The sequence below is a fragment of the Eurypyga helias genome, unplaced genomic scaffold (genome assembly GCF_000690775.1).
Source record: "Eurypyga helias isolate BGI_N326 unplaced genomic scaffold, ASM69077v1 scaffold7620, whole genome shotgun sequence".
Classification (NCBI taxonomy): Eukaryota; Metazoa; Chordata; class Aves; order Eurypygiformes; family Eurypygidae; genus Eurypyga; species Eurypyga helias.
The window spans coordinates 13,180-40,273 of record NW_010223719.1 but is presented as its reverse complement, the minus strand read 5'-3'; the positions used below and the strand labels follow the sequence as shown (position 1 = coordinate 40,273).

General features: G+C 40.9%; 1 protein-coding gene across 1 annotated transcript; it reads left to right on the top strand.

The window, feature by feature from the left end:
• Nucleotides 1-325: 325 nt before the first annotated feature.
• UXS1 (UDP-glucuronate decarboxylase 1) lies at nucleotides 326-27,071 on the top strand. Its single transcript, XM_010149888.1, has 9 exons — nucleotides 326-422; nucleotides 1,759-1,818; nucleotides 3,554-3,675; nucleotides 14,977-15,096; nucleotides 18,475-18,518; nucleotides 19,708-19,768; nucleotides 21,195-21,252; nucleotides 23,889-23,992; nucleotides 26,219-27,071. Exons 1-9 carry the CDS (start codon nucleotides 365-367, stop codon nucleotides 26,348-26,350), a joined length of 759 nt encoding a protein of 252 aa, XP_010148190.1. The 5' UTR covers nucleotides 326-364; the 3' UTR covers nucleotides 26,351-27,071.
• The last annotated feature ends 23 nt before the right edge of the window (nucleotides 27,072-27,094 follow it).

The following is a 27,094-nucleotide window of genomic DNA, read 5'->3' as shown; positions in this document are numbered from 1 at the left end:
TAACTAAAATTTTTACACGTGAAAAATGTCAACACCCAGACAGGCTTCTGTGTCTGTGTCATTAAGCTGTATTTTTAAAAATTGTGTTGATATGTAACTATGCTTTGGGTTTTTTTTTATTAAAAGTAAGTCTTGCTTTGGGTTACAACAGGTTTGCATACCGACATACTATCTGCAGATGGCAATATAGGAAGTGTTTTGGTGTTAGGAAATGCAGAAAGAAGTATTTGTTTCTTGACACTAATGTTTTGTCAATGAATACGTTACATGGGAAAATAATAATGCTTTCTTTCTCCCCTCCCTCTGCTTTTCTGTAGTGGACCAGATCTATCATCTAGCATCTCCTGCTTCTCCTCCAAATTACATGTATAATCCTATAAAAACATTAAAGACCAACACTATTGGGACATTAAACATGCTGGGTAAGTGGAAATCTTTTTTCTTATTGAACTTTGTTAGACATAATCTAACCTGGACATAGTTACTGGCAGGAGAGAAGGATGGAGGAAATGAGTTGAACATTCTAAAAAGTTGATTCTTTAATAAAAATAAGGTGGGTGTTTTTTTTCTCCTCTTTGAAGATTTTTGTATTTTTCCTTTAACTATATCTGCAAACGAACTCTGACAACCTCAACTATCAAAGCACAAGGACTTCATGCCTGTAACTTGGCTGTGGAGTAATAACCATGCAGTAATTACAGAAGTCACAGGAACAATTGAGAGCACGGGAGATTTATAGCCAAGTTGTGTCCATGACTGCACTTGTTGCCACGTTTGCTGTGAGTTCCTTTACACCACAGCAAATGTTGAACTAGGTGGAACTGCATTGGCTCTGTAAACCCTGAACATCAAGAACACTGCACCCCCTTATGCATGCCTCGGCTGGCAAATTCTGCAAGAATGCTTAATGCCTAGGTTCATGCTAGATAATGACAGGGCAACATTTTCAGCTTTGTCTATTAGTTTCCACGGTGGAATGCACCTACGAAAAGAAGGCCTCAAGCCTTCACTACTTTTTTCCTCTCATCCATTTGGCATGTGCTTCAGCTTGAACTGGGTGTCAGTAAACCTAGGGGTTACTAAGAGAGAAAAAAACCCTGCTGTGCCTTAGCTCAGCTGAGTTTCTCTTTTGAACGATACTGTAGTGAGTACAGTTGCAGAGAATCAAGTGATTTAGAAGCTATTGAGGTACCTGTAGGTAGTATGACATAGATGAGAGATTTCTTTGATTGGCCATGCCAACTCGAAGTCCAGAAAGTCATTGAAATGCAATGCAGAATAATCTTGAGTGATGGGTAGTATCATAAAGGGTGTTTAAAGGGGCGTAATAAAGGGAAAATTATTGATTTTGTCCTCTACCATGTTAATTCTGTATCAGTTTCTTTGTGTAGCTTATCTTTAAGTTTTGGTAATCATAATATGGCTTGTTGTTTCAAGACCCTGATTTCATAACTGGAATGGTTTATGCTTACTTGGCCTTTATTTAATGTGTAATATATTAAGTTATTGGATCTGGGTTCAGTGTAACTTTTAGTCCCAGAAGCAACCACATCACACATGTGGGTGCTGCTCTGTCATTTCTTAAGTCTTCTAGCTTGGCAGTGGGAGCTACGGATGTGATTTACAGCTAGATTTATCAGCGAGAGAAATCAAATTCGCTTTAAAAACATGTAAAATGGGATCACACTAAAGCAGTTAATGTGACTGAAAGGTTCTTGAACATGATCTAATTATGTTCTTTCTCTGCCCAAAATTTAGGATTAGCCAAACGTGTTGGAGCACGGCTGCTGCTGGCCTCTACATCAGAGGTATATGGAGGTAAGAAGGATAAAACAGTGTTTAGAGCTCTTGAGATGTGACTGTGTAAAAAGGTATTTACAAACCTTTTGTGGGATGATTGATAGATTTTCATCATGTCTTAGCTTGATTTCTTTATGAGATGTACTTCTCACAGCTTGGCATGTCGGCATTAGCACTTGCTTTAAATGTCCAGTCAGAGTGGTGGGAGGATGTTCAGGCTTTGCCTGTAACTATCCTATGTCTTAGTTTATGGCTCTTTTCAAAAGAGCTCATGTGGGACTTTTGAGTGTTAAACTCTGGTTAAAATCCAGATGATGTGGTTGTGTTCCACAGTTGTATTGTTATGATTTAGCAATAGCCCTAGCGTGCGCAGCACGGTGCAAGCGGCAAGGACGCAACTCCCAGGCTGAGGAAGTAGCGATTGTGCACGCACGCCATTGTGGTGTCTCTTAAAACTTGGTGCCATATCTGTCCTTCTTCCTTTCGTTATTACTGAGAAGCAAAGTAGCGAGAGAATGGCTGATAGAGCTGCTAGCTGGACACAAGGAGAATCTTTAGGACTTGGGGTGCATGACAGACCGCGTGACTACTAGAGAAACTTCCTGCTGTTGTGACCTCCTGCCAAATTGATCACAGCAGTGTTGCAAGGTGGATGGAGATACGCAGGCAGAGTCATCTGCTCAACCTCAGTAGCTGTGAGAGTCTAGGCTTTAAAAAAAAAAACAAGCAAACAAAAAATACTCATCTCTGTAACAGGGTGCAGCGCTTTGTGAGGAAGGACAAAAAACATACCTAAAGGAGTACACTTCTGGTGGAATAGCTTCCGTCAAGAAGCTTCAAAGCAAATACCCCAAGCAAGAGGTCCAACCAGATAACTGGGCAACCGAATAAGCGGCTTGAGCTCGTGCAGCATTCCTATTGCCTCCCTTAGCTTTGATTACCCGTGGTCAGGTTCCACAGAGAAAAATGGAAGCCTTAAGAACTCCTGTAATTGAACAAACTCCCTTCTGGAACAGGGGACCAGCAGGCAAAATCCTCTGCGAGTTTTGGAGCCTTATTGCTCTGCTACAATCTGCAGTCAGCAGAGCTTCCTAGGAGATGGATGGTTGGTTGGTTTGTTTGGTAATTAAGAGCTTCTGTACAGGATCGAACCAAACGATTGTCTGCCCTGATGGATTGTACCCACTGATAGCTAGTAAAAATGCTTAGGAGAAAACAGAAGAAACACAGCAAGTACCTTGTGGTAGGTGCATGGCTCCACTCTTTCTTTTGTAAGAAATGCAGTACTTCTCCATTTTGTCCATTTTGCTTTCCTTGTTTCTTATTTTATAAAACTTGAAGATGCTTTCCTTTTTGTCCAAATACAGTAAAAAATGCTGCCTACATAACCTATAGTATTTCCTCTGAATTACATTAGACAGGAGTCTTATTTCTTTCCTTGAGGTAGTCTGCCTTTGCAGCAGAGTTGAATTTCACCCTCTGTTCACACACTTTTTTAGGGGAAGTCAGGTGGTGGTTGTTGTTTGCTTGTATTGTTACCTTCGTAGAGTCTCACATCTTCCGTAATTGTCATGATTCTAGGGAATACACCTTTAAGGAATGTTGTTGCAACTTAGTATCTTTTAAATGCATAGTTCAGAGAGAAACTGTTAAACTGTGTAACACCAGTGAGTTCCTAAAAATTTCGTTATGTAACTTCACTCTTTTCAAAGAAGATCATTTAAGGTGGTGTGGGTTTTTTTTTCCCCCATAGATCCTGAAGTTCACCCTCAGAATGAGGATTACTGGGGCCATGTGAATCCAATAGGTCCAAGAGCCTGCTATGACGAAGGGAAGCGGGTTGCAGAGACCATGTGCTATGCATACATGAAGCAGGTATTAAACTTGTATCAGATTCAGTGGATTTTCTGTGATTATGAAAGCCAAATGTGTGGCAGAACAGGAATATATGTATTCAGGGGTAGGAGGGCATAAGGCAATGTCCTGAGTAGGAGAAATGTTCATACTGTAGCTGCAAAATCCGTTTTCTTTAATGCAGAAGTTTTATTGCACCCATCTGTTGTGGGGTTTTTCAGATGAAGAGTGTTCTTGAAGAAAATGTGCTTTTATCTTCTTGATAGACATATTATGTCTTTCAGTATCGTAAATAGTTTTGAGACAGATCGAACTGAGGTGAACTTAGTAATTTTAATTTGGGAGTTAGATGACAGAATTGTTTTAAGTTGGTCTTGTGCTGAGAAATGCATTGCTAATAGGGTCGTTACTGGTAAATGTGGAGTGTTTAATGAGCGTAATTGAAATCAGATATACAGTAGAAATCAGGAAGTTCTTTAATGAGTACCCATATAGGAGCAATGTGTTTTAAATCACTTTAGAAGTGTCTTAAAATTAGTAGGTATAAATACAGCCATTAGCAAAACATGAATACTCAGCTATATAATGCATTCTTTCAGACAAATACAGTAATGTGAGGATAAAAATGCAATTTAAAATATGTTTGTGAAATGATACATGCCAGTTTCTCTGGGTTTTATAATCAAGAAGTAGAAATTCATCATTAACTAACGCAGCATCGCATCTTTATCTGTATGTGACTCTTACTTAATTGTTCTTCAGCTAGTCTTGGGAAATTTGATTAGATAATGTGGCACACTGAAGAAAATCATATCACTGTTTCTTGTTGTTTTCAGCCTTAATATACAAAGGTGCACATAAATCAAACGTAGTATGTTCTCTAGAATTTTAAACCTTTAAATGATGAAATACTAGGGGCTTTTAAAGACCTTGAAAACAGAATTAAACATAAGTGCTAAGACTTTAGGGATAGTATTTTAGTACAGAAGTTGTAGTGTAGAGTTACGGAATGGTTAGGATTGGAAGGGACCTTAAAGACCATCTAGTTCCAACCCCCCTGCCATGGGCAGGGACAAGTAATTTTCTCTCATCTCTTCTGCTAGACAGAAGGCAGAGGTTCATGTCTCCTTTGTTCTCTTTTAAATCATTTAAAGAGCAATATGGCTGTACTGCTCATGTTCAGGGTGATGTCTTCTGTACTTCACTGTAGAAAAATATTCCTCATGGGTCTGGAAATCCATTCACAGTTGGATATTGTAGTATTATGAAAAATTCTTGCGCTGTAGGGTATTGAGTTTTTTGCAAATCTGTGATACACTCTGCAGTATTCTTTTAGAGGGGCAAGACCGTAGGTCGTTTTGCAAATCACGGGCTGTATCTTAAAGCCACAGGATGAGCCATGATACTTTCCCATAAATTCTATGCAGGATTTAGAAAGGTTTGTAAAGGTTTGTAAGGTGGAACAGCGGTGCACACATACATTAAGTGAAAACTCATGGTACAGATGAGTTCTCTGTCCTAGGGACAGCTCTGTGAGACATTTCTTGTATTTTATTATGGGCTAGTGAAGTCTGCCCAAGCTCGTCCCACATTCAGGTATATTCTGAAACACCGTTGGTTTTTCTTTCAGAGTTTAGATGATACGCTCTTTCTAGTGGAGGAAACATTATCTTTTGCTAGTGGAAAGGTCTGACTTTTGCTGTGAAAATAAGTATTTTAGGAGAGTTTTCAGGCAGGAGTGACCCAGACAAAAATAATTGGATTTACAGGATTTCAGACTAAAGTATTTCCAGAATCTTCTCAGCTTCAGTAAAAAGAAGCACACAAACTTATTTCTGCTTTTTTTTTGTTACTTCCAAATATTTTCATCATCATGCACATTGTCAGGTACCTTAAATACCTAATCAGGTTTCAAAAATATGTAAAATAAAAATTACCTACTACATTATACTTCTAAACAGGCTGTTTGGATCAGAACAGTTCTTGAATCTAGTCAAAGATGGTTCTTTATTCACAGTTGTCAGAGTTCCTCGGCAGCCTGTTCTGACCAAGACCTTTTTGGTACACTCTTTTCTGCTGGCTACATTGTGTTGTTCACTTATTTTGACCCTATAATTTAAGTATTTCTTGACTTCCTCTCCTCTTTACAACTACTGTCTTGAAACAAGCCCAGCAGTGCTTTGTTGTCTAAGAGTCCAAGGGCAGTAGTAGCATTCAGTAATATATAAAGATCTGCTTGAAAAGAGAGGCAGGGAGTTAAATAGTTGCTGAGAAATGCAGGGCTCACAAATTCAAATGTACACCAGTTCATCTCATCCCATGTGAGGCACATGAGTGTGTGGTTTGAGAGAATATTTCCTATAGGCTTCTGGGAACAGCATTCCCTCCATAAATCCATGTGGGAATGTAGGTCAGCCACGCTCTTTAGTCTGAGTGGAAGTATCTGCTTTTGGAACTTTTCTCAAGCCGCAGGAAGGTTTAGTTCCTTGCCCTGTTCATCTGGGATATACGTTACATCCTCTGATTTAGACTTCTTCAGAATTCCCTTCTCTTCATGTCTTTCAGTGCTTGCTAGCACTCCCTCTTGTAAAGTCTTTTCCAGTTCACTCAATTGCCTTAACAAGGTGGAAGGCATGGTTTTGAAACTCTCTTATAGTAACAGCTTGTCGATCTGCTTGCTTTCTCCATTCTGTACTTCTTTGTTACTATTCTGCCTATCCTTCCCTGTGATTCCAAAGTGCGTTTTTGCATAAACTTAATATACAGGTGTGTGACTTGCTATATATGTGATAAAATTGCACAGCTAATAATTTTTCCCCTCCATGGAACTTCTGCTATACTGTATAAGGTAATACCACCATTTTCCAAAATTAACAGCAGTTTCCAAATGCAAGCAACATCTTCCTGGACATATATCAGTGGAGCAAACATAAAGGGGTGGGAGGGGAGTTTCAGCACATAGTACGGCACTGTGAGTTTTGTGCTTTGTTCAGGAGTTGCCATTTAGTATGCATTTAGCTTTTTTAATGGAAATCCAAATATTCATGTGCACTCCAACTCTGGCTTAATTTGAATACTAGTCAGAATCTGGCTCTACCTTAATGGCAGGAATCTGGTATGTTCGCTTAGGCACGTCATAAATACAAATACACAGCATAAGCTTAGCATATTAAGGGTGTTTGGTGAACTAGATTTAATTTCTCCTCATATACCATTGATGTGTAAGGAAATTCTATGGAGCTGAAGCAACACTTAAGGTCACCAAGGGATATTACAGGAAATTTTTCACCTCCTTCCACTTTCTTCATCCTTTTCTTCATCCCAACTCTGTGACTCTGCGAGCTTTAGTGGTAGTAAAAGGGTATGTGATGTAATGTGATAGTTTTAAAATTGCCTTAGAATAGCTTAGATCTTCCAATTAAGAATTCTGTTGGATGCCTTTCTAAGCATGTAGGAGTGAATTGAGTTATCATAATCAAATATTAAGTATAAACTTCTGTAAGTGTTACATTCTGTGTTATAGAGCATTCTGTAATCAGGACTGTGAAGACTCAAGGTGCCAAAAGAATCTTAATAGACAACAGAGCAACAGAAAGACATGTTAGGGGTGAAGTTTGTTATATTAATGTGAGAGAATAACAAATGCAAACTGATGTTGAAATTTGTTAAATACAGAAGTGCATTGCAATTGGAATACAAGGATGATTTTCAGTTTTATTTTGAGTTGTACTTTGCCCCTAATCTTTAATTCACAAATTGAGTTGGCTTCAGTAATCATAAGAAGCCTTGATGGAAAATGTAAGGATAATGAAAACTGTTGATTGAATTGCAACTGAAAAGGCATTGAATAGTGAACAACCAAGTAGTTACTGAGTAACTTGATAGAAAACAAATAGCTATGTTGGATTAAAGCAGTTTCTTTAATGTCTTTCGGGAGTTTATCCTGTATTCTCTACTTATTGATCGTTGTTTTCTCTCCTTGATACTCAATATAGATTATTTTTAAGCATACAGCATTCTTTTTTGGTGTTGTCACATGAAGTCTGCTAGCAGTTTGCTTAGGAAAAGGTGCAGAATTTAGGCTTTTTGTGAAAGAATAGAACTGAATTGTTTGTGGTGCTGACAGCACAGGGGGAGAAGAGGAAGCATTGCACCTCCTCAGGGCAGTAGTCAAAAATCCAGACAACAGTCCTTTAATGACACAGATGGTGGTTACTGTTGGATATGTACCAGGCCAAAGCTAAATTGTAGTGATAAGAGCTGTCATGGATTGCTTTAGCTTTTTAGAAGACATGCAGAGGAGTTTTACATCCAGAAATATTAGCAAGGCGAAGGTTGGAGAGGGAAGTCTGTGAGGTGCCACGGGCAATCAGCCACCCTGAGCACTGCCTGTAAGGTAGAGCTGAGATGCTACAGCCACTCTCGCTGCTGACTGAGAGGGCAGTGACACCCCTAAAGTGCAGGCGTCAACGCTGCAGCTAGTGTCCCATCTGAGTTGTTATATGCCAAGTCTGTGAAATTCAGAAAGAAAGAAAAAATTGTCCATACTTGCTTCTCTCTGCAAAGTCTGAGAGGTCACACAATGACACTTATGTTAATATTCTTGATAAATGCAACGGTTCTATTGAAAATTTCAGGTACTGTTTGTTGTTAGTGGCTTTTATCTTCTTGATTAATTGGCTCCACTTCAGGAGGAAACAGTGCTGCCAGTGTCAGCCATTGTAACTGCTTGGTTCACAACTAGGCCGCTGTACTCTGGAAAAGAGAAACCACAGATACAGATCCTTCCCCATAGTTCAGTAAAGTTAAGTCCTGCAAACTGTAATGATGTAGAGATTAAATAATGCCAAGCTTTTGAAAATGGCTTGTTCCAGTTACCCTCGCTCAGTCCTGATAGTCCTGCCATTTTATAAAATCTGCTGGCATGTATTCTGTGTGCTACTGAATTAATGGATCTTCCTCTGAATTGTTAGAGCTGTCTGTAATAATTTTTTCTGCTTTTTTTTCTGTGTAGGAGCTCTGCACATGAACCAAAACGTGTTGTTTGGTCCTGTACAAATGCAGAAGTAGCATGTAGGTTTCCAAAGGTATCTGTTGCTAACATTCAGTTGAAGTGAGGTGGAAAGGGGAGGAGAACACTGCAGTAACTGAAGCAGTATTAGAAAAATGCAACCTGTTGTTTCACTGGGTCATTAGTAAAAGGACTCCCTCTGAACATGAGCCGGCAGTGTGCGCTGGCAGCCCAGAAAGCCAACCGTATCCTGGGCTGTATCCAGAGAAGTGTGGCCAGCAGGTCGAGGGAGGGGATTCTGCCCCTCTACTCTGCTCTGGTGAGACCCCACCTGGAGTGCTGCGTCCAACTGTGGAACCCTCAATATCAGAAGGATATTGACCACTTGGAGCGAGTCCAGAGGAGGCCACGAAGATGATCAGAGGGCTGGAGCACCTCTGCTATGACGAAAGGCTGCGAGAACTGGGCTTGGTCAGCCTGGAGAAGAGGAGGCTCCGAGGAGACCTCATTGCAGCTTTCCAGTATCTAAAGGGGGCCTACAAGGGTGCTGGGAGAGGACTTTTTGCAAGAGCCTGTAGTGATAGGACAAGGGGTAATGGGTACAAATTGGAATCAGGGAGGTTTAGATTAGATGTCAGGAAGAAATTCTTCACAGAGAGGGTGGAGAGGCACTGGAACAGGTTGCCCAGAGAGGTTGTGGATGCCCCATCCCTGGATGTCTTCAAGGCCAGACTGGATGGGGCTTTGAGCAACCTGGTCTAGTGGAAGGTGTCCCTGCCCATGGCAGGGGGGTTGGGACTAGATGATCTTTAAGGTCCCTTCCAACCCTAACCATTCTATGATTCTATGAAGAGGAGACTTTCATTATTTAAGTATCTGTTTCTAAATTGTTTTATCTGAGTTGTCAGAACTGCCTAATGTAAACATAGCGTGGATATAATAAAAGGCTTTTTTCTGTCAGTGGAGCAACACTTTTTCCAAATTATATGAGAGTAAAGCAGGAAAAAAATGGCTTCTGGCCCGTATTCACAGTGGTTTTGCTGTTTCTACGTGCTTTGTGGTGTTAACAGTTGCAACATAACCTTGTACCACAGGCAAGGTCAGAAGACTGTATTTCCGTTATTATCAAAGCTGTGGACTAAAAAAATACAGGCAGTTACCCAAGAAAAGTTTACATACTTTTCATAGTCTCTGAGCTCTAGAGGTTTTTGGCTTTTTTTTCTTTCTTTGCTGCGCTATAAGAAAGCCCATCTTCTGATTTCCCTCAGGTAACTGGAGAGCTTACTTCTTTGGTTTTGATATTGCTGCACTGTTGTGCAAATTGTGGATGCCCCATCCCTGGAAGTGTTCAAGGCCAGGCTGGATGAGGCTTTGAGCAACCTGGTCTAGTGGAAGGTGTCCCTGCCCATGGCAGGGGGGTTGGAACTGGATGGTCTTTAAGGTCCCTTCCAACTCAAACCAGTCTGTGAGTCTATAAAATTGAATTTTGAAGTCATGAAGACTTCAAACTTTCTTTGGAGATTGATTCACTTCAGTAAGTTCAGTCTGGTTTTGAGTAAGAATATATCCATAGAAGCTTTTGTCTTTTGGAGAAAACAAAAAAGTGTGTTGTTTCTGATGTTCTTTTCCATTTGGTATCCCTCATACACATCCTCCTCATACAGCCACCATTGCTCTGAAAGCATTGGTAAAGCATTGTCTTTCAGCCATAGCTGTCAGTGTTACACTGATTCGTGAGTATAATTCTGCAGAACCCTGACTGGAGTTCAGATGACTGAAATTAAATTATTTGGAGTATATATTGTTGTTTGCTCGTATGTATTCCTGACCTTTAATGGAAACTTAGGGGAAGCTGTGATACAGTTTCATTCACTGGGTATTACTACACTGGTTATGTTATCTGCCTCCTCATTCTCAGAACCCATGTTGTACAGTAAAATAGTGAATTTAAAAGCCCCGTCTGCAGGGAATATCCTAGTAACTCAGGCATAGATGCACTTACGTGGGCACACATCCTTTCCTGATGACAGTGTCCCCTGTCAAAGTGTTGGTGGAACAGGCCTGTGGCTCTTTGCATTGGCTGTGTACAGTGCATACGGGAGTTGTGCAGGCCGAAGCAAGTGCTAGAAACAGGACATACTTATAGCAGGGAGGTATAAATAATGGTATGAACAGACCTCGAAGAGATGTTGTAGCTTCTCCAATCGGGGAAATACTGACCTGTAGGAATGGTAATATTTCAACCATAAGATAAGAGTACTGGAGGTGTGCCTTGTTTGTGTTCAGGGACCTGCATTATGCCCAAAGTAGGGTCCGATGGTTGTCCTTCCTAGCTTGTTTAGAAGCTTTACTGTTTATGAAATTCAGATCTCAGCGTTATTTTTGCAAAACAGTTTTAAAATGCTGTTAGTAACCAGGAGTTAATCTCACCTTGCTAATACAACAGGCAGTACGTACATACAAAATACCTTGGACCAAGCCTCAGTGTATTGTATTCATGGATCCTGGTGAACAGTGCTAGTAATTCTGCTGTGATCAAAATTAAGGATTTGGGGAGCAGTTTTGAGAGTTAGGTAACCATCTCTGAAACACATGGAAAAGAAGAAGAATCGGTGAGAAACTGACTAATAAAGTCAGGGATTCAGGCATCTGTCTTAGTAATTTTAGCTGAAACTCTGATAGAGACTTAGAATCATAGAATCACAGGCTGGTTTGGGTTGGAAGGGACCTTAAAGTTCATCTAGTTCCAACCCCCCTGCCATGGGCAGGGACACCTTCCACTAGACCAGGTTGCTCAAAGCCACATCCAGCCTTGCCATCAGGTCAGGTGACTTGTATCAGGTCACAGTGATACCCATGCAACTGTCTGGGCTTTCCCTGGGACATTTCTTGTTTTGTTGGTAAATCCTGTTGTCTGCTGGAGAGCAGATAATTACAGCTTTCCCCTTCCTGATTTTGTATGCAGGGAAGTCTGATTCATGGTTGCTGTTCAGATAGGTCCACAGACTTTACCAAGGAGGAAGCACTGTTAATTGGTAAGACAGGCTTGCCTGATACCCTTATGAATTAGAGCCACAGCATACGCTCGAGCTGTTTCAGTGAAAAGAACCTCTTGGCATTTGAATTGTATTCTGTATTGATCTGTTTTCCAAGAGCCAACACAAGGAGGTATCTTGAAAAGCTCATAAAACTAAAATATGTCCTTTTAAATTAAGATGTTATCATAGCACCTTTGATACTTTCTGGAGCAGGTATCTCTAGAGCTGGGTGGCAAAGACTCATGCTGAAGTCCATGGAAAAGTTTGTTTTGCAGGGGACACTGGATAACTAATGCTGCTTTTTGACCGACAGGTGTGGAACAGTCTTGAGTATTTATTCAGACGAGAGGTATCTCTGTAAGCTGTAACAAGCTTTCTTGCATCTCTTCTGTCTTCCCTCTCCATCTGTGCAGGCACGGTCTCTGTGAACACATTCATACTGGTAAATAATAGAGTGAACTGAAGTGTTGTGGTAGCCCACAATGCTGCATTTTATTAGCTTGCTCCCAGGCTCTTTCAGATTGCTCATGGAACTTTCTCTCTGATTAATCTGCTGTAGGAAGGTACAGTCTTAAACTATGGGGACAGAAGCCAGTTGATCACACTTGATCTCAACATCAGGGATTAATTTCAAGCTGTCTTTGTTTTAGCAGTATAAATGTAGGCCAAATAAGTTTTTCTCATTTCTCTAGGATATCGTAAAATACTGTACATGACTTAATTGGCTTGGCTAGTGGGAATATGGTGGTGGTAGTCGGTCGTAATGAATGCATTGTTGATAAACAGAGTAACAGGTAAGAGTGTACCATAACTATTCATAGGCAGTTAATACAAAAAGGAGCAGAGAATTACTCAACGTTTAAAAAGGATCACTTCAAAGGAGATGTTCATGAAATGGTGGAAGGAAACGTGGGACAATTTTGAAGTTTCTGGCTCCAAAATCTCTTTGTCTGTCAAGAGTTTCTTTTGAGAAGATAGATCCCAGCTTTACAGGCACAAGTGAAAATTCAGCTGCATAGAAAATAGATTTTCAAAGCAGTAGGCTGCAGCAAAAAGCTTAGCTAGATGACACTATAAATAAGAAGTTACTCATTTTAAAAAAACAACGTTAGAGTGGGGAGAGGGAAAAAAATAGAAGAAATACTGGATTCGCTGTGGCTATGAGCAAGTGCCCATAGAGAATGTATTACTCTTTTCTTGATCCTTGCTAGTTTCCAGCCAGTACTGGAAAACAAGGCTGCTGCTGTCGCTTGTGCAGTACAAGAGAGGCTTTTTGGTCAGCATTGTTTAATGACTTATCTTCAGTACTAGCTTCCGAATGCTTCGTTTTCGGTACTTGTTATTAACAGCAGTATCTGGAAAGTCCACGTGAAATACGATCCCTCCCTGAAGGAGTCATTCTCCTTTTGAAGACAGAGTGCTGGGCAAAAGGAAGGAATGGCAGACTATCAGAGCGTATGTTTCCAGATACAGTGAAGGCATTGGGAATGGCTCTGTAACCTGCTGCTGGAAGCGTATGTTTGATACGTTGCACTGCCGTGCGTGTTCCCAACTCATGCATTTTGCATGGGAAGGGACTTCTGCTCTTTCCAGGGTCCCTCAGCAGGGCCAAGTGGATGTTGTGAGGTTATTTCTTTGGCTCATTGTGTGACAAAGACCCAAGACTGTAGCTTTTCCTATGGTACAACAGTTGCCTCCCTGGTTACTGTTAGCTTACAGTTTAGTTGCAAATGTAAATGGCATTTGATCATGAAGGCAGAAACCATACCTGCAGTTAAGCTGAACTGGATGCTGTTTGGCCTTCTGCATACTAGGGAGTGGTGGGCTTTACCTATACTACTTGGTGTTTCTCACTTTTCAACACCAAGGAATAGCTAAGGTGTTAAATAAGTCTTCTGCCTTTCTCACTCTCATCTGTAAAAAGTTAATGCTGTTGCTTTCACAAAACTTCTTTGAGGATTCATTGGTTTATGAATCACTTGGAGACCCAAGAGAGAAGATCAGATTTTCCTGCAAGTTTTCTTGTACAGGAAGCTACATTTATTTGCAACAGAATAGTGTTGCCAGGTCTCTTCTGACTGAAGTGTATGTGAGCTGCAGCCTTTTACCCACGGATGTATCAAAAATCCGCTTCTTTCACACACACTGTCTTCCAAGAAAATGGGGAGCACTGGTCTGAGCCTTAGTAAAAGGCATTGAAAATACAAGGTGTTCTGTGTATCCTCTGAGGGAGTAACTGGAGTTTGCAACCCCAGAGCATTGTGCTTGTGACTCCTGTTGAATCAGCAGCGCTAAGTTTGCTTCAGACAAAAAGTGTTACCTATGACTGATACGGGGGTGGCTTTTTCTGGGAGGGAGGAGGACCAGAGAGTGTCAGGAGGATGCGTAGGCCAGGGCTGAAGTTGACACCTTTCTTGTGGCTATCACTTACTCTCATATGGTAGCATCTGTCTGTTTACAGCATGCCACTCTGCTCTGAACTCATCAGGACCCAAGCAGTGCTTCAGCTTACAAAAGTCAAACATCCTTCTTATAGGCTTTATCATGAACTGTGGCTTGTCAAGATGATTAAGTGTCAATAAACAGGAAATGCCTAGAAAGACATTACTTCAGTCTGCAGTCTCCCAGTGTTAAAAATCTTTTGTCCATACAGTTTCCAGTTTCACATAGTTGTTGCATTTTGCTTTGAAGATTTGCAAAATAGAAAAACACTGAGCCATTGAAGAGACCTGGATTGTAATGCATGCATTTACACAGCCTAATAAGTACCAGGGAGCAAAGGAACATTGTGGCTGTGGTTGTAAACCACTTATTTTAGAGCATTCATAAGATACTTACCTGAAGTGTTTGACTTCTCTAATCTTTGGAAATGCTACCTTGGTACTGTATCTGATGATTGTGGGATTTCACCTAGGTGCAAAAAATGTAGCTAAGTCCCAGGTGAAATAAGTTGTTGTTGGAAGGGTACTATTGAAAAATCTTAGAAGTTGTTGGAAGAAAATGCCTGTGCTGAAATCACCAGCTGTTGTAGCACTGATTTAGAGTTTGCATTACAAATACTGAGAACTAGTATAAATTACCTTGCTGTATGCACTACAGTTTCCAGTAGCGTTGAGAAGAGGTTAGAAGTATTTCATGGTGAGAAAACAATGCTTGTTAAAGCTGTAAGAGGGATCTTAAGAAAGCTTTTGGACAGGGAAGGGTTAATTTGCACTTTTAGGAAGAAAGACACTGCCATTAACGGACTAACAATACTTTTTTCTTTGCTTACAGGAAGGAGTTGAAGTGAGGGTTGCCAGGATATTCAATACCTTTGGTCCCCGAATGCATATGAATGATGGTAGAGTTGTCAGTAATTTTATCCTACAAGCTCTCCAGGGAGAGCCACTAACGGTAAGTAGTGACCTCTCTCGGTGGTGTGAAGAACTGTTTGTTTACATCCTGTCCTCATGTGCCTGTGAAAGAGGATGGATTTTAGAAAACACTGAAGTTTCTCCCCCTGCTCTAAAAATCTAGTTTTTCAGTATATCAAGCTCAAATGTATAGAATTACATATACAAAGATGTGGTCTGTTGACAGTATTGGTGATCCTTTCCCATAAACAAGGCTGCCAGTTGCGATCTGAGGAAGTATTTTAGTCATTCTGAACTTGAATCTCTGTCTGTCCACAACTCCTCTATGGGGACAAGGCGTGACAAGGCTTACAGAATCATTTTTTTGGTACTTACTCCTGTTGAGGAACTTTCTCTGAACCCTTTTTGGAAGCTAGGCATCTAAATATCTTTTTGCAAGATCGGAGATCAGCCTAAATTTTCCATGTATAACGTAACATTAAAGGCCTTCAGGTTACATCGTGTAGTAGTAAGGCCGGACAGGACTGGTTTTTGTTACCATCGATAGACCATACAGCTAAATTTCCCTGATGAAACAAGTTGCCACATCCAAACTGTTTGCTGTGAATGATCCTTGGCTCTTGATAATGCTTAAGCAATGTTATCACGTTGTCTGGGAGAGCAAGAGCTGGCACAGGCCAGTACTCTGCCAAAGATACTGCTGGTAATTTAGCAAAACAGACAGTGCCTGACCTATGCCCTGATCCTGGTTATTTTACTGTTATAAAAAAATGAGTATATGTAAAATAAATGAGGACACATCCTGAAACAGGGAGAAGTAGTTTGGAATCTGAGATCAGTTGTGAGCTTGTGAGAACATTTACGGTTTATGACTGTAATTTCATATAAAATTTGTTAATATTGTCTAGGTTTGAAGAATCAAGTGCCAGAAAATTATCCAATGGCATCTGCTGTAAATAACTAGAAATGTTGCTAAGTACCTCCACAGGGCAGCTATCTTGAGATTGAGGCAGCATTCTTTCTGTTGGAGACTAAAATACAGAGTTCGTCCAGGAATTCCTCTGGGAAAGAACAGATGATCTAAGGAGAAAAAGGATGAGAAAGTTTTGTGGCAACTCCTGTTACCATGATTCTTGCAGAGCAAAGTCTGAAAGAGGACAGAGCATGGAAGAGTGTAGACCAGGCAATAAGCCATGCCCAGGCAACATGAAACTTGGTGTCCTGTGATAGAACTCCCCAAACTTTAATTTTTTCAAATAATATGACAAAATATGTTTACCCCCTGCAAAACTTCAGTAGTAGAAAATACCCTACTGACAAGGTAAAATCTAGAACTCTTTATGAAGAGTAAAATTTAAAAAGCTCAAACTGTGTATGTTCTGTAAAGCAGTGCACATCACCTGACTTAATTACACTGGTAGTTTCTGAAAGATTGGTCTTCTCTGGAGGTTGTTCAAATGGACTAAATAATCTCTTGAGAAGACAGTATCTTTAATTTTAACAAATTATATAACCTGTTCAAACATAACCATTGTTGCTTTGTAGGAAGGGTTTATTAAGAGAAATTGGGGGGTATTAAGAGAAATACGGAAATAAGAGAAATAAGGAAATGACGTTGTACTTTCCAGCCACTGCCTGCATGTAGGAAAGGGAGCCATATGGATGACTTCGCAGAAATCATGCAGAAATTACATAGTTTTGTCAAACTTGTCCCATAAGCTAAAGAAAACAAGCAGGAAGCTCTATATACATAAAGTCTGCTTCCTGTTTTGCTTTGTCCGTCAGGCTGTCTGTGCTTTCCTGGTGCATTCTCTCACAATCAGTTATTGGGGAAACTCCTGATCTTACCCAGTGCCTACTGAAATGTGAACTCTTTTGGTTCTGAATCAGCCTCAGGGAGCAGCAGGCTTACCAAGCGACAGATGATGGCATGTGTCCTGATTGTATTGCCATTTCTGTCCCTTAGGAAAACAGATTTCTGTTCTGTCCTTCCAAAAACCTTTTCTGTTGTAGCAGGTTGATGCTAAGATTGGTGCGTCCCCAGTTAAACTTAAGTGTTTTCACCACTTAAATATGCCTACTGATAGCTTTCAGAATTTAAGTATTCATGTTCTAGGGACCTCAGTACTGCACAGTATTAAACTGGGAAAAAAATATTACCTGATACCATTATGTGCACTTTAAGTGTACTTCAGTGTCTGTTTGAACTTAAACAACTTGCTTGCCTTGAAGTGCCAGCGCATAACGTGAGGAAAGTTTTTATTTCTTCCCCTCTTAAGATTTTAATACAAATCTGTACAGGTGACTTTGGGAGTCATATCCTCTATAAATTATTCTACTTCCCATTTTCCCAGATAGTACTATGTAAACACACATGCTTTTTTTTTTTTTTTTTTTTAAATATTCTGATTGTTTTAAACACCGTTTTCTTGACAATTTTTTGAGAGTCCACTAACATTTGGTATTCTCTTCGAAGTTGGCTATTGTTAACGAGAGAATAAAAATTGCTTGTCATAACCACATCTTAGTAGTTTGAAGTTTGCTTGAAATATTTGTTGCTCTGGCTGAGTGCATGGTTGAGGTTGGAAAAGACCTTTAAGATCATCAAGTCCAACCGTTAACCCAACACTGCCAAGTCCACCAGTAAACCACGTCCCTGAGCACCACATCCACACGTCTCAAATGCCTCCAGGGGTAGTGACTCCACCACTTTCCTGGGCAGCCCTTCCATTGCCTGACAACCTTTTCAGTGAAGAAATTTTTCCTAATATTCAATCTAAACCTCCATGGGCACAACTTGAGGCTGTTTCCTCCTGTCCTGTCACTTGTCACTTGGGAGAAGAGACCAACCCCCACCTCTCGGCCCCCTCCTGTTAGGCAGCTGTAGAGAGCGATGAGGTCTCCCCTGAGCCTCCTCTTCTCCAGGCTGAACATCCCCAGTTCCCTCAGCTGCTCCTCACAGGACTTGTGCTCCAGACCATTCCCCAGCTCCGTTGCCCTTCCCTGGACACACTCCAGCACCTCAGTGTACTTCTTGCAGTGAGAGGCCCAAAACTGAACAGAATATTTGAGGTGCAGCCACTTCCTTCTTCCTCCATGCTGCAGCCTCTTGCAGTGTTCCAGAAGAGGACAAAGCACCACTGCCCTACACCCCTGAGAATGTTTCCTACATGCAGAGTTCTGGTTAACAAATATCTAAGGATATGTTTACTGGACAGGTCCAAGAGGAAGATGACCTTCAAAGAACTGATACTTTGCCAAAGCCTCTGCAAGCACATCTTTTTCCATTTCTGTAACATTGAGCTTATGTCTCAAGTGTTTCTCCTTGGGATGTTTTTCTGGAATGTTGAGGAAAAGATAATTGGGTAGAGAGGACTTTTATATTTACGTAACTTTTCTAATTTTCATCTGGTTTTAGGTCTATGGACCTGGAACTCAGACGAGAGCTTTTCAGTATGTGAGGTAAGTCTGGTTCGTACTGATACTTCACTTGCTGGTTCTTTGAGCCTGGCCAGCTTGCTATGCATATGCATTTTAGTCAAAGAAATTATGTCCATCCTTAGGCCAGCTTTAGCACCAGAAGAGAGATGCTGAAGTTTTTAAAAGTACAAAAAACCCCAAAACGTTAGTTGGTTTAGAACTTCGAGTTGCAGTGTGTGTTCTTACCTTCAAGGGACAGCGAGGAAGGGCTGGGTAAGTTTTGAGTGCTGAGCAGTCTCAGTCCGTGCATTGCAGTGCAGTGCTGCCACCCTGTGTCTGTGGCCTGTCTGTCCTACACGTGCCCTTGTCCCCTTCTGGGGAAAGGAACCAGTTGAGGGAGTATTGCTGTAGCGATTATTTGCACTGTAAGCAAGGCCAGGATGTATCTTCACTACGAAAAAGTGAATCTGTTCCTCAGAATCTTTTGCTCAGTCACGTGAGCTGATCCAGGCTTTTGGGTTGTTTTAGTCATTTTCCACTTGGAAATGTTTTTTCCCTCCGCTGAAAGTAATAACAGCGGTGATAAACACTACAGGAAACCCCACCACTTCGAAGTAGCTTCTCCTTTCCTGACTATAAGTCATTATGAGAGGGAATTGGATTTGTATGTCCAGGGGCAAGCTGCTGAGTTTGCTGCTGGTACTACAGAATAACTTTGGGTTATTGCATTGAAGGGGAGGTAACACTAAAATACCTTTTTGAAACAAACGTGGTTTAAGAATTTCTGACATCAAGAAGACAATTGAAACAACAAACTGCAAAGCATGTGATGGTGCCATGTGCCTCTATATTACAGCTTCCTCTGTTCTGTGTTGGAAATGGGCCTCTAAATATGTTTGGGTACTGGAGGGAAGAGGAAGTATTAATTGGGTTTTAGTAACTTTGTATTTTTTAATAGTCTTTCATATGCCCAGATGAGCTATAGCCAGTGTATCCCAAAGATACTCACCCTTTCAGGCTAACCTCCGGTTCAGCGTATCTTAAAACAGGATCTGTGGAACAGCTGAGAAAACATGCGCCCGTTGAAGTACACACTGTAAATCTGATTTCAGCATTCCTCAGATGCCTCATCCGCTTTACGGGAGTTCTGAGGAGGCAGGTCTCTTTTTAGACAAGAATGTTATGTATAGGGAAGTGGAAAGTGCCTCAATCTGTTCTTCCCTTTTTACAGTGATCTTGTGAACGGGTTGGTGGCGTTGATGAACAGCAATGTCAGCAGTCCTGTCAACTTGGTGAGTACGAGAGCTCCACTTTACTCTGGATACTGTGCAGTGGCCAACATCACTGTTTCCTCCTCGTCACTGATGCTGACTTGTACAAGAAATAAATATAGCAAAAAAGTTCATTCCATTATGAATAATGCATTCTTCCGTGTATTTTCTGTGTAAATAAGAAGATTAAGCCCCTAGATGTTGAGAACTTGTAGTTCCGAGAACAGGATGAATTTTCTGGAGTTTTTAATTTGTTTTTTGCCAGAAGATTTATGTGAATAAGATAAGGAAAAAAGCCACGAACAAAATATGAGCAGGGACACACACACAAAGTGTACCAAGGAAATTACTGAAGTCTAGTTTTAATGAAAAAAAAAAAAAAAAAGCATTGAAGGAATACTTAGCTCTAAATAATTAGAAATCACTTCATACTAGTCTTGACTAGAGGAAAATGAGATAGTAATTGATTGTATAATTTTCTAACATTGATTTTCTAATAAGATTTTCGTTGTGTTCTATTTGTTGTCACCTTATTTTGAGAAATGGATATAAGAATAGAAAAAGGATATATATTCCAGGTCATTTCTGTGTATGCCAACTTCTGCCAAATCAGATACAAAACTGCAAAGCAGTTGTTCACTAGATTTTCCTTTTTTACTGTGGCCAAGAATTCATTTCTATGTTTCTATCCAAATGCTGTTATTTTTAAACCCCATCACATGTTTTGTTTCCAGAAAATTCAGAGTTTAAATCTATATGTACCTAAATGCTCAGCTTTACATCAAACGAGATGTAGTAGAGTTTTGCAACAAGGAGAGCTAGGGATGGAGGGAATTGAGTCTGATGAAGGTGAGCTAATGCTAACTGGGGGATTTCAGCAGTTCGTTCTGAAATGTTGATGAGGAGTTCACATGCAAGTTCGTTGTGGAAGACTTCAAGGGAATATTGTATAGGAGAGAAAGTAGCCCTTATCCATATTGATATGTAAGCTGTAATAAATGCAGAAGCAATTGTTTGCAGCTAAATTAGTTTGGTTTCGTAACTTTGGATGAATTGAGAATTTAGCATAATTCTTCATTCTATCATCCGTCCTCAACTCAGCAAAGTCCTTGAATCCAGATTTCAAACATGGTGTGGTGGTGTGGGCTGCTGAGTGGCATATGCCTTTACTGTGCTGGAGGTGCATTTGCCTATTCTTTACAAGCTGATTTTTTTGGGCACCCCCCTATGTTACACTGAAGTACCAAGGCAAACATAACAGAGGGCAACTTTCCTGATGGCTATGCAGCTTGTCAAAGTTAAACTTTTTTCATCAAGTAGGAGTATAAGGCATAATATTTAGCTTTCTCAGTTTAACATGACCCTGTTGGAATCGTCTGATGTCAAAAAGCTAGCGTGTCATAAGGTGTTTAATTGTTACTGTAACGAATATCCCTTCTATTTCTAGGGAAACCCAGAAGAGCACACTATCCTAGAATTTGCCCAGTTAATTAAAAAACTTGTTGGTGAGTATGATAAGTAATTCTTAGTAAAGCTTATGAAGTACTTATTGTCAGTAGATGATTACTACTTGATTAGTGTGTGTAATATGTGGATAATTTAATTGGTCTTTGGATTTCTTAATAACTTTCTCAAAGGCATTTAATTGTACCCTGATTGTATAATTACATATTAATAAAATAATCCAAATCCTCTCAATTATATGTAAAATATTGCATGAACAGTAGAATGCACTCTTTCTGTGTATCTGTGCAATCTATACCCATTGTTTTTTATAATGTTTATGCATTTATTTTAGCTTTGTTTTGGCACGAGGACAGTGTGTAAATGAAATGTAAACCACACAAATGAAAATGTCTTGCATAACAACTTAGCTGAAATACAGATACCTCAGCAAGGTGGTTCTTCACAATTATGCAGGCTGTTCTCCTTCAACTGCCATTAAAAGCCTCGTGCTGTGGTGACGGTCTTTTTGCTTTTCACTGATCTACCTGTGACTCTTGCAAGGGCTGTCAGCACCTCCCTTGCATGTGGCTGGGAAGAAAACGCTCTGGCTTTCTCTTCATTCTTGCTCTGATACCTGTAGCAAGTCAGAGCTCTCAAGAATTGGAAGCGAAGGGCTGTGCTTGGTCTTGTAGTGTGGCTTCCTAATGGGATCATAGATTAATAGAATGGTTTGGATTGGAAGGGACATTAAAGACCATCCAGTTCCAACCCCCCTGCCATGGGCAGGGACACCTTCCTCTAAACCAGGTTGCTCAAAGCCTTGTCCAGCCTGGCCTTGAAGACAGCCAGGGATGGGGCATCCACATACTGGTGCCGTTAGCCAAGGGATTTTAGTCTGTACATTCCAGCAGTGCTTCTGAGGGACCTGAAAAAGACAAATTCAAACGTAGTGTACAGAAACTGATGCTTGTGATGTTTCTAATAGAGGACTGTTGCCTCTGGAAAACATCTGTGAATGCACAGATCAGGGAAGGAAATTGAAAATCACAGCACCAAACTCATCAGACACATAGAATAACTGTTACCTCCATGTGTCTGTCTGTTCACAAACAACTTGATCTGTTTCAGTCTGCTTGGAGAGGCGGTTTAGTTCTACATCCATAAAATCCCACAGTAACATGGCATGTAAGCATCTGTTTGACAGGTTTGGTTAGAGAAATTGTCTTGTGTATTGTCATGAGGAAAGGCAAGTACTACATTGGCTGTTTAAATCAGACTGGAGAGTATGAGCATGGAGGAAGTGGAGTCCTTTTACAATGCAGAAGTGCTAACAGAATCACAGAGTGGTCGAGGCTGGCGGGCATCTCTGCAAGTCATCTGGTCCAACCCTTCTGCTCAGACAGGGCCACCCACAGCTGGCAGTAGCCCAGGACCACGTCCAGATGGCTTCTGAATAACTCCAGGGATGGGGACTCCACAACCTCTCTGGGTGAGCTGTGCCAGGGCTGGGTCACCTGCACAGGGAAAAAGTCTTTCCTGATGTTCAGAGGGAACCTCCTGTGTTTCAGTTTGGTCCTCGCACTGGGCATCGCTGAAAAACGCCTTGCTCCATCTTCTTCACATCCTGCCTTCAAGTATTTATACACATGGATGAGAGCCCCCTGAGCCTTCTCTTCTCCAGCCAGAACTGTCCCTGCTCTCTCAGCCTGTCCTCTTGGGAGAGATGGTCCAGTCCCTTAGTCGTCTCAGTGGCCATTCACTGTGCTCTCTCCAGTGTGCCCATGTCTCTCTTGTACTGGGTAGCCCAGGACTGGACCCAGCACTCCAGGCATGGCCTCACCAATGCTGAGTAGAGGGGAAAGATCATCTCCCTCGACCTGCTGGCAGCACATCTCCTGCCACAGACCAGGATACAGTTTGCTTTCTTTGTGGCAAGGGAATATTGCTGGCTCACATTGCACTTGGTGTCCAGCAGGACCCCCAGGTCCCTTCCTGCCAAGCTGCTTTCCAGCTGGGTTACCCCCAGCACATACAGGTGCCTGAGGTTTTTCCTCCCCGGATGTAGGACTTCACACTTTTTGTTGAACTTTATGAGATTCTAGTCAGCCCTTTTCTCCAGCCTTCTTTCTCGAGTTCCCTCTGGATGGCAGCACAGCCCTCTGGTGTATCGAAAACTCGGTATTGACTCCTTGGGGTACACCACTGGTTACCGGCCTCCAACTAGACTTGGTGTCACTGATCACCACGCTTTGGGCCTGGTCACGCAAGCCAGGTTTCGATCCCTCTCACTGCTTATCCACCTCTCAGTAAGGATGTTACAGGTGACAGTGTGAAAAGCCTGACTGAACTCAAGGTAGATGATACCCGCTGCTCTGAGGGTATCTCAGAGGCTACTGAGGCAGTCATTCTGTCGTGGAAGGTTCTTAGAGTGGTCAGGCAGAACTTCCTTTTTGTGAATCCATGCTGAAGGCTTTGTGAAACGATTTGTGAAATGCTTTGTGAATCCATGTTGCTGTGGGACAACTGGTTCACCCAGCTGGGGCAGGCAGCGTAGCTGTGTCCATGGCAAGCATTTCAGTGGTAGCATTGTGAAGCAGAAAGCTGCAGAGAGACTTGATGCTCCAGTAGGTAGGAAGGGTGTAAATGCAAAGCAGAGTGAATTGCAGGTGATAATGCACGGTCTCTTGTTTAACAGGAAGTGGGAGTGAAATCCAGTTTCTCTCAGAAGCACAGGATGACCCTCAGAAACGAAAACCCGACATCAGAAAAGCCAAGTTATTGCTTGGCTGGGAACCAGTGGTATGTACAGCTGTATTACTGTGGTTGTGTGCAAAGACACAGGGAGGCAGAGGGGAATGGAGGAGGACCGCCTGAGAACGATAACATTTCAGTTATCAGAATAGCTGCTTAACACAATCTACAGGACTGTTGTTTAAAAGGCTGCCTGTTGTATGTTGCCCTAGCTCCCAATTCAAGAACGTCCGGGTAAGACTGGCTTGTGCCATGCAGAAGAGCGTATTAGCATTAGCATGTGTAAGAGGCTTAAGTAGGAAAAAAGACCCAAACCAGCCAAAAACATTTTTGGCATAGGCATTTTAACTTTTTCAAATGCATATTATGAAATATCTACATTTCTGATGAATCCTTTGAAAAACATGGTACATAGTTATGGGAGTTAATGAGTTTGCTGTTGCTGCAATCCTTGTTCCTGTTTTGCTGCGATAAAATGCATTATGGAAGGAAAAAATTGAGTTTATTAAAATATTTTCAGAAAATCTTTGGAGTAAGACTATTTTTAGGATGATCTGCAATATCATTATAACCAAAGAATTTGTTTGGATTAATAAGGAGAAATATGGATACCAGAGAAATGGTCTGGTTTTCAGAGGTTGTTTAAAGGGAAGTATGTGAAACTCAGGCAAAGCAGAAGCTAAAGAGAGAGAGATGGCACATTTTGATTTTTTTATTCTGGTGGACTGAAGTAAACCAGAATAAGAAGCCCTTATTTTGGACTATGGGTATCGTACATAGAGATGTTCAGAGCTTGTTCTGTGTGTTGATAAGCTTGAAATGTGTTCAGGATTAGTCTAACGTCTCACCACCCACATTAATGTCTGCCTACCTCTAAAGCTTTGTTACCAGCCATCTGAGGTGATGTCAAGATGGTGGTGGTTCTGCACAGCTAATATGCAAGAAATGCAAAGTGCCTGTGGTTGCTGTTTTTCCCTTTCTCAACCTTTTGGGGGCAGTTAACTGTGCGAGTGTATAACAAGGTATAGCTGATGATAGGAACTGGTTGGCTTGGGAGGGAAGGTCTACTTAATCCCCAGAAAGGGTAGAATCATAGAATCACAGGACAGTTTGGGCTGGAAGGGACCTTAAAGACCATCTAGTTCCAACCTCCCTGCCATGGGCAGGGACACCTTCCACTAGATCAAGTTGCTCAAAGCCTCATCCAGCCTGGCCTTGAAGACAGCCAGGGGTGGTAGGACTTCGTTAGCCAGCTCCCCATTCTACACAGTGGTTTTTAGGATTTTTTTTTTTTTTTAGACTTACTGACAAAAGTCTTTCCAGGAAACATGGGAACCTATCTACTAAATGTATGCTTATTCATAGAAAAAGGTAGCTCCAAACCCTTCTGAAGGGATTCACAGAGGCACCGGATATTAATAGATTATGCCTGAAAGCATAAGGACAATGGAAAGTGTTACAGTCACAAAAAGTTTATAACAGTTAACTTTCATACTTCTGACCATCTGTGTTTGACCCGGTCAGTACCAAAACTTACTGTGAAGTAGCAGTACAATGTTGGTACCTCAAGGCAAGTCGGTTTTGTGCTGCTATTTTATCCTTTGATGATCAGAGGACATCAGGAAGCATGTCAGAGCATATGATTCCTGAGAGAAGTGGGTAGTGCTGCTGTTGTTCCTGTCTACAAAGCATTATATTTAGCTACAGGCTTAGAGTATGAAGAATTACAATTATTTGTACAGGATTTAAAAATAACAAAAGAGATACTGGGTGATAATTTGTATCCTTTTTTCTGTATATCAGTAAAGCACTGAAGAAAAAAAGCTAAAAAAAAAGGAAAAATCCCACCACCTTTATACCTTTCTGTGGTGTAGGCCATTCTCTGAGATTCTGCAAAAGAGGATCTTTAATCATTAAAAACAGAAGGGGCTTAGATTTCTGTGTGCTTATCTCTTTCAGCGTATTATGAATTTGAAGTAGAATTACCTACGCCTGTTTCGACACTAAACAGACCAGCCATAACGAGCTGCTGAAATTTAAATTTGTTGGCTTTTTTGACTTGCTAGGTCAGAAAATGACCCTGGTGTGTAAAAACGAACATGCATTAGCAGTGCAGAGACGTAACCAGTGTGTGGTGCTGTTAGTGCTTGTATCGGCTAAGAACGAGCCTTCTTCGCAGTCTGTTGATCTCTCTATTCAAAAAAAGTTAACCGTTGTGAGAGGGGCTGATGTGAACTTAGAGTGATATGATTCTCTCCTCACTTTTGGGAACAGGTTCCGTTGGAAGAAGGTTTGAATAAAGCAATTCATTACTTCCGTAAAGAACTCGAGTATCAGGCGAACAATCAGTATATTCCCAAACCAAAACCTGCAAGGATGAAAAAAGGAAGAACAAGACATAACTGAAGACTAATAGTTGGACAGGAAATTCCCTGCTTGACATTTGACGGATGTAATTTTTTTTTCTTGTTGTTTTTTGGTTTTGTTTTTTTTTGAGAGAGAGAGAGACTTTGAAACAGGTATCATGAAGAACAAACTGGAATTTCGTTCAGAAGCTTGCTTTAAAGAAGTGGATGTGCCTAAAAATAACAAAGAGATATTCCCCTTCCCCTGCAAATCTTGCCTTGCACTTTTTAAATCTGTCTTTTTATGTAAAATAGAGTAGAAGCATCTTTTAGTATCTTCAAGTTTTATAACTTGCTGTGTGATCATTTTGTTGCAACTGTCCTTGACAGTTTTATTTACTGGTTTCTTTGTGAAGCTGAAGATAAACACAAACAGGATGAAAAATGCCAATTTATTTATAAAATGGGTACTATAAAATATGAGATGTTCTACTATGCATAAGAAATAAGCTAGTGGTATTGTCAGGTGAGAGACGCTGACATCTAAGTATAGGAGTATAAAAGAATTCTGTATGAGAGCTTTATGTATTCTTTAAAGGAGAGATTTTTTCAAAGGTTTAGTTTTAGTTGTACACTTAAATTGAGGTATTTTCATTGATTACCATGGATAAGGATATTTTGAATCACTACTGTGTTGTGCGTACTCTGGGAATAAAGTTAATGTATTATTGGTTACAGTGGTCGAATATGCTATTTTAATAAAATATTGAAACTTCTATTTACAAGTTTCAGGGTTTCCCTGGGG

What these genes read in the sequence shown, in the direction of transcription:
- UXS1 (XM_010149888.1), top strand. Translation starts at nt 365, where the DNA reads ATGTATAATCCTATAAAAACATTAAAGACCAACACTATTGGGACATTA. An exon ending in AGAGCTTTTCAGTATGTGAG is followed by an intron (nt 18,519 to 19,707) that starts GTAAGTCTGGTT and finishes CCCTTTTTACAG; the next exon opens with TGATCTTGTGAACGGGTTGG. An exon ending in GTTAATTAAAAAACTTGTTG is followed by an intron (nt 21,253 to 23,888) that starts GTGAGTATGATA and finishes CTTGTTTAACAG; the next exon opens with GAAGTGGGAGTGAAATCCAG.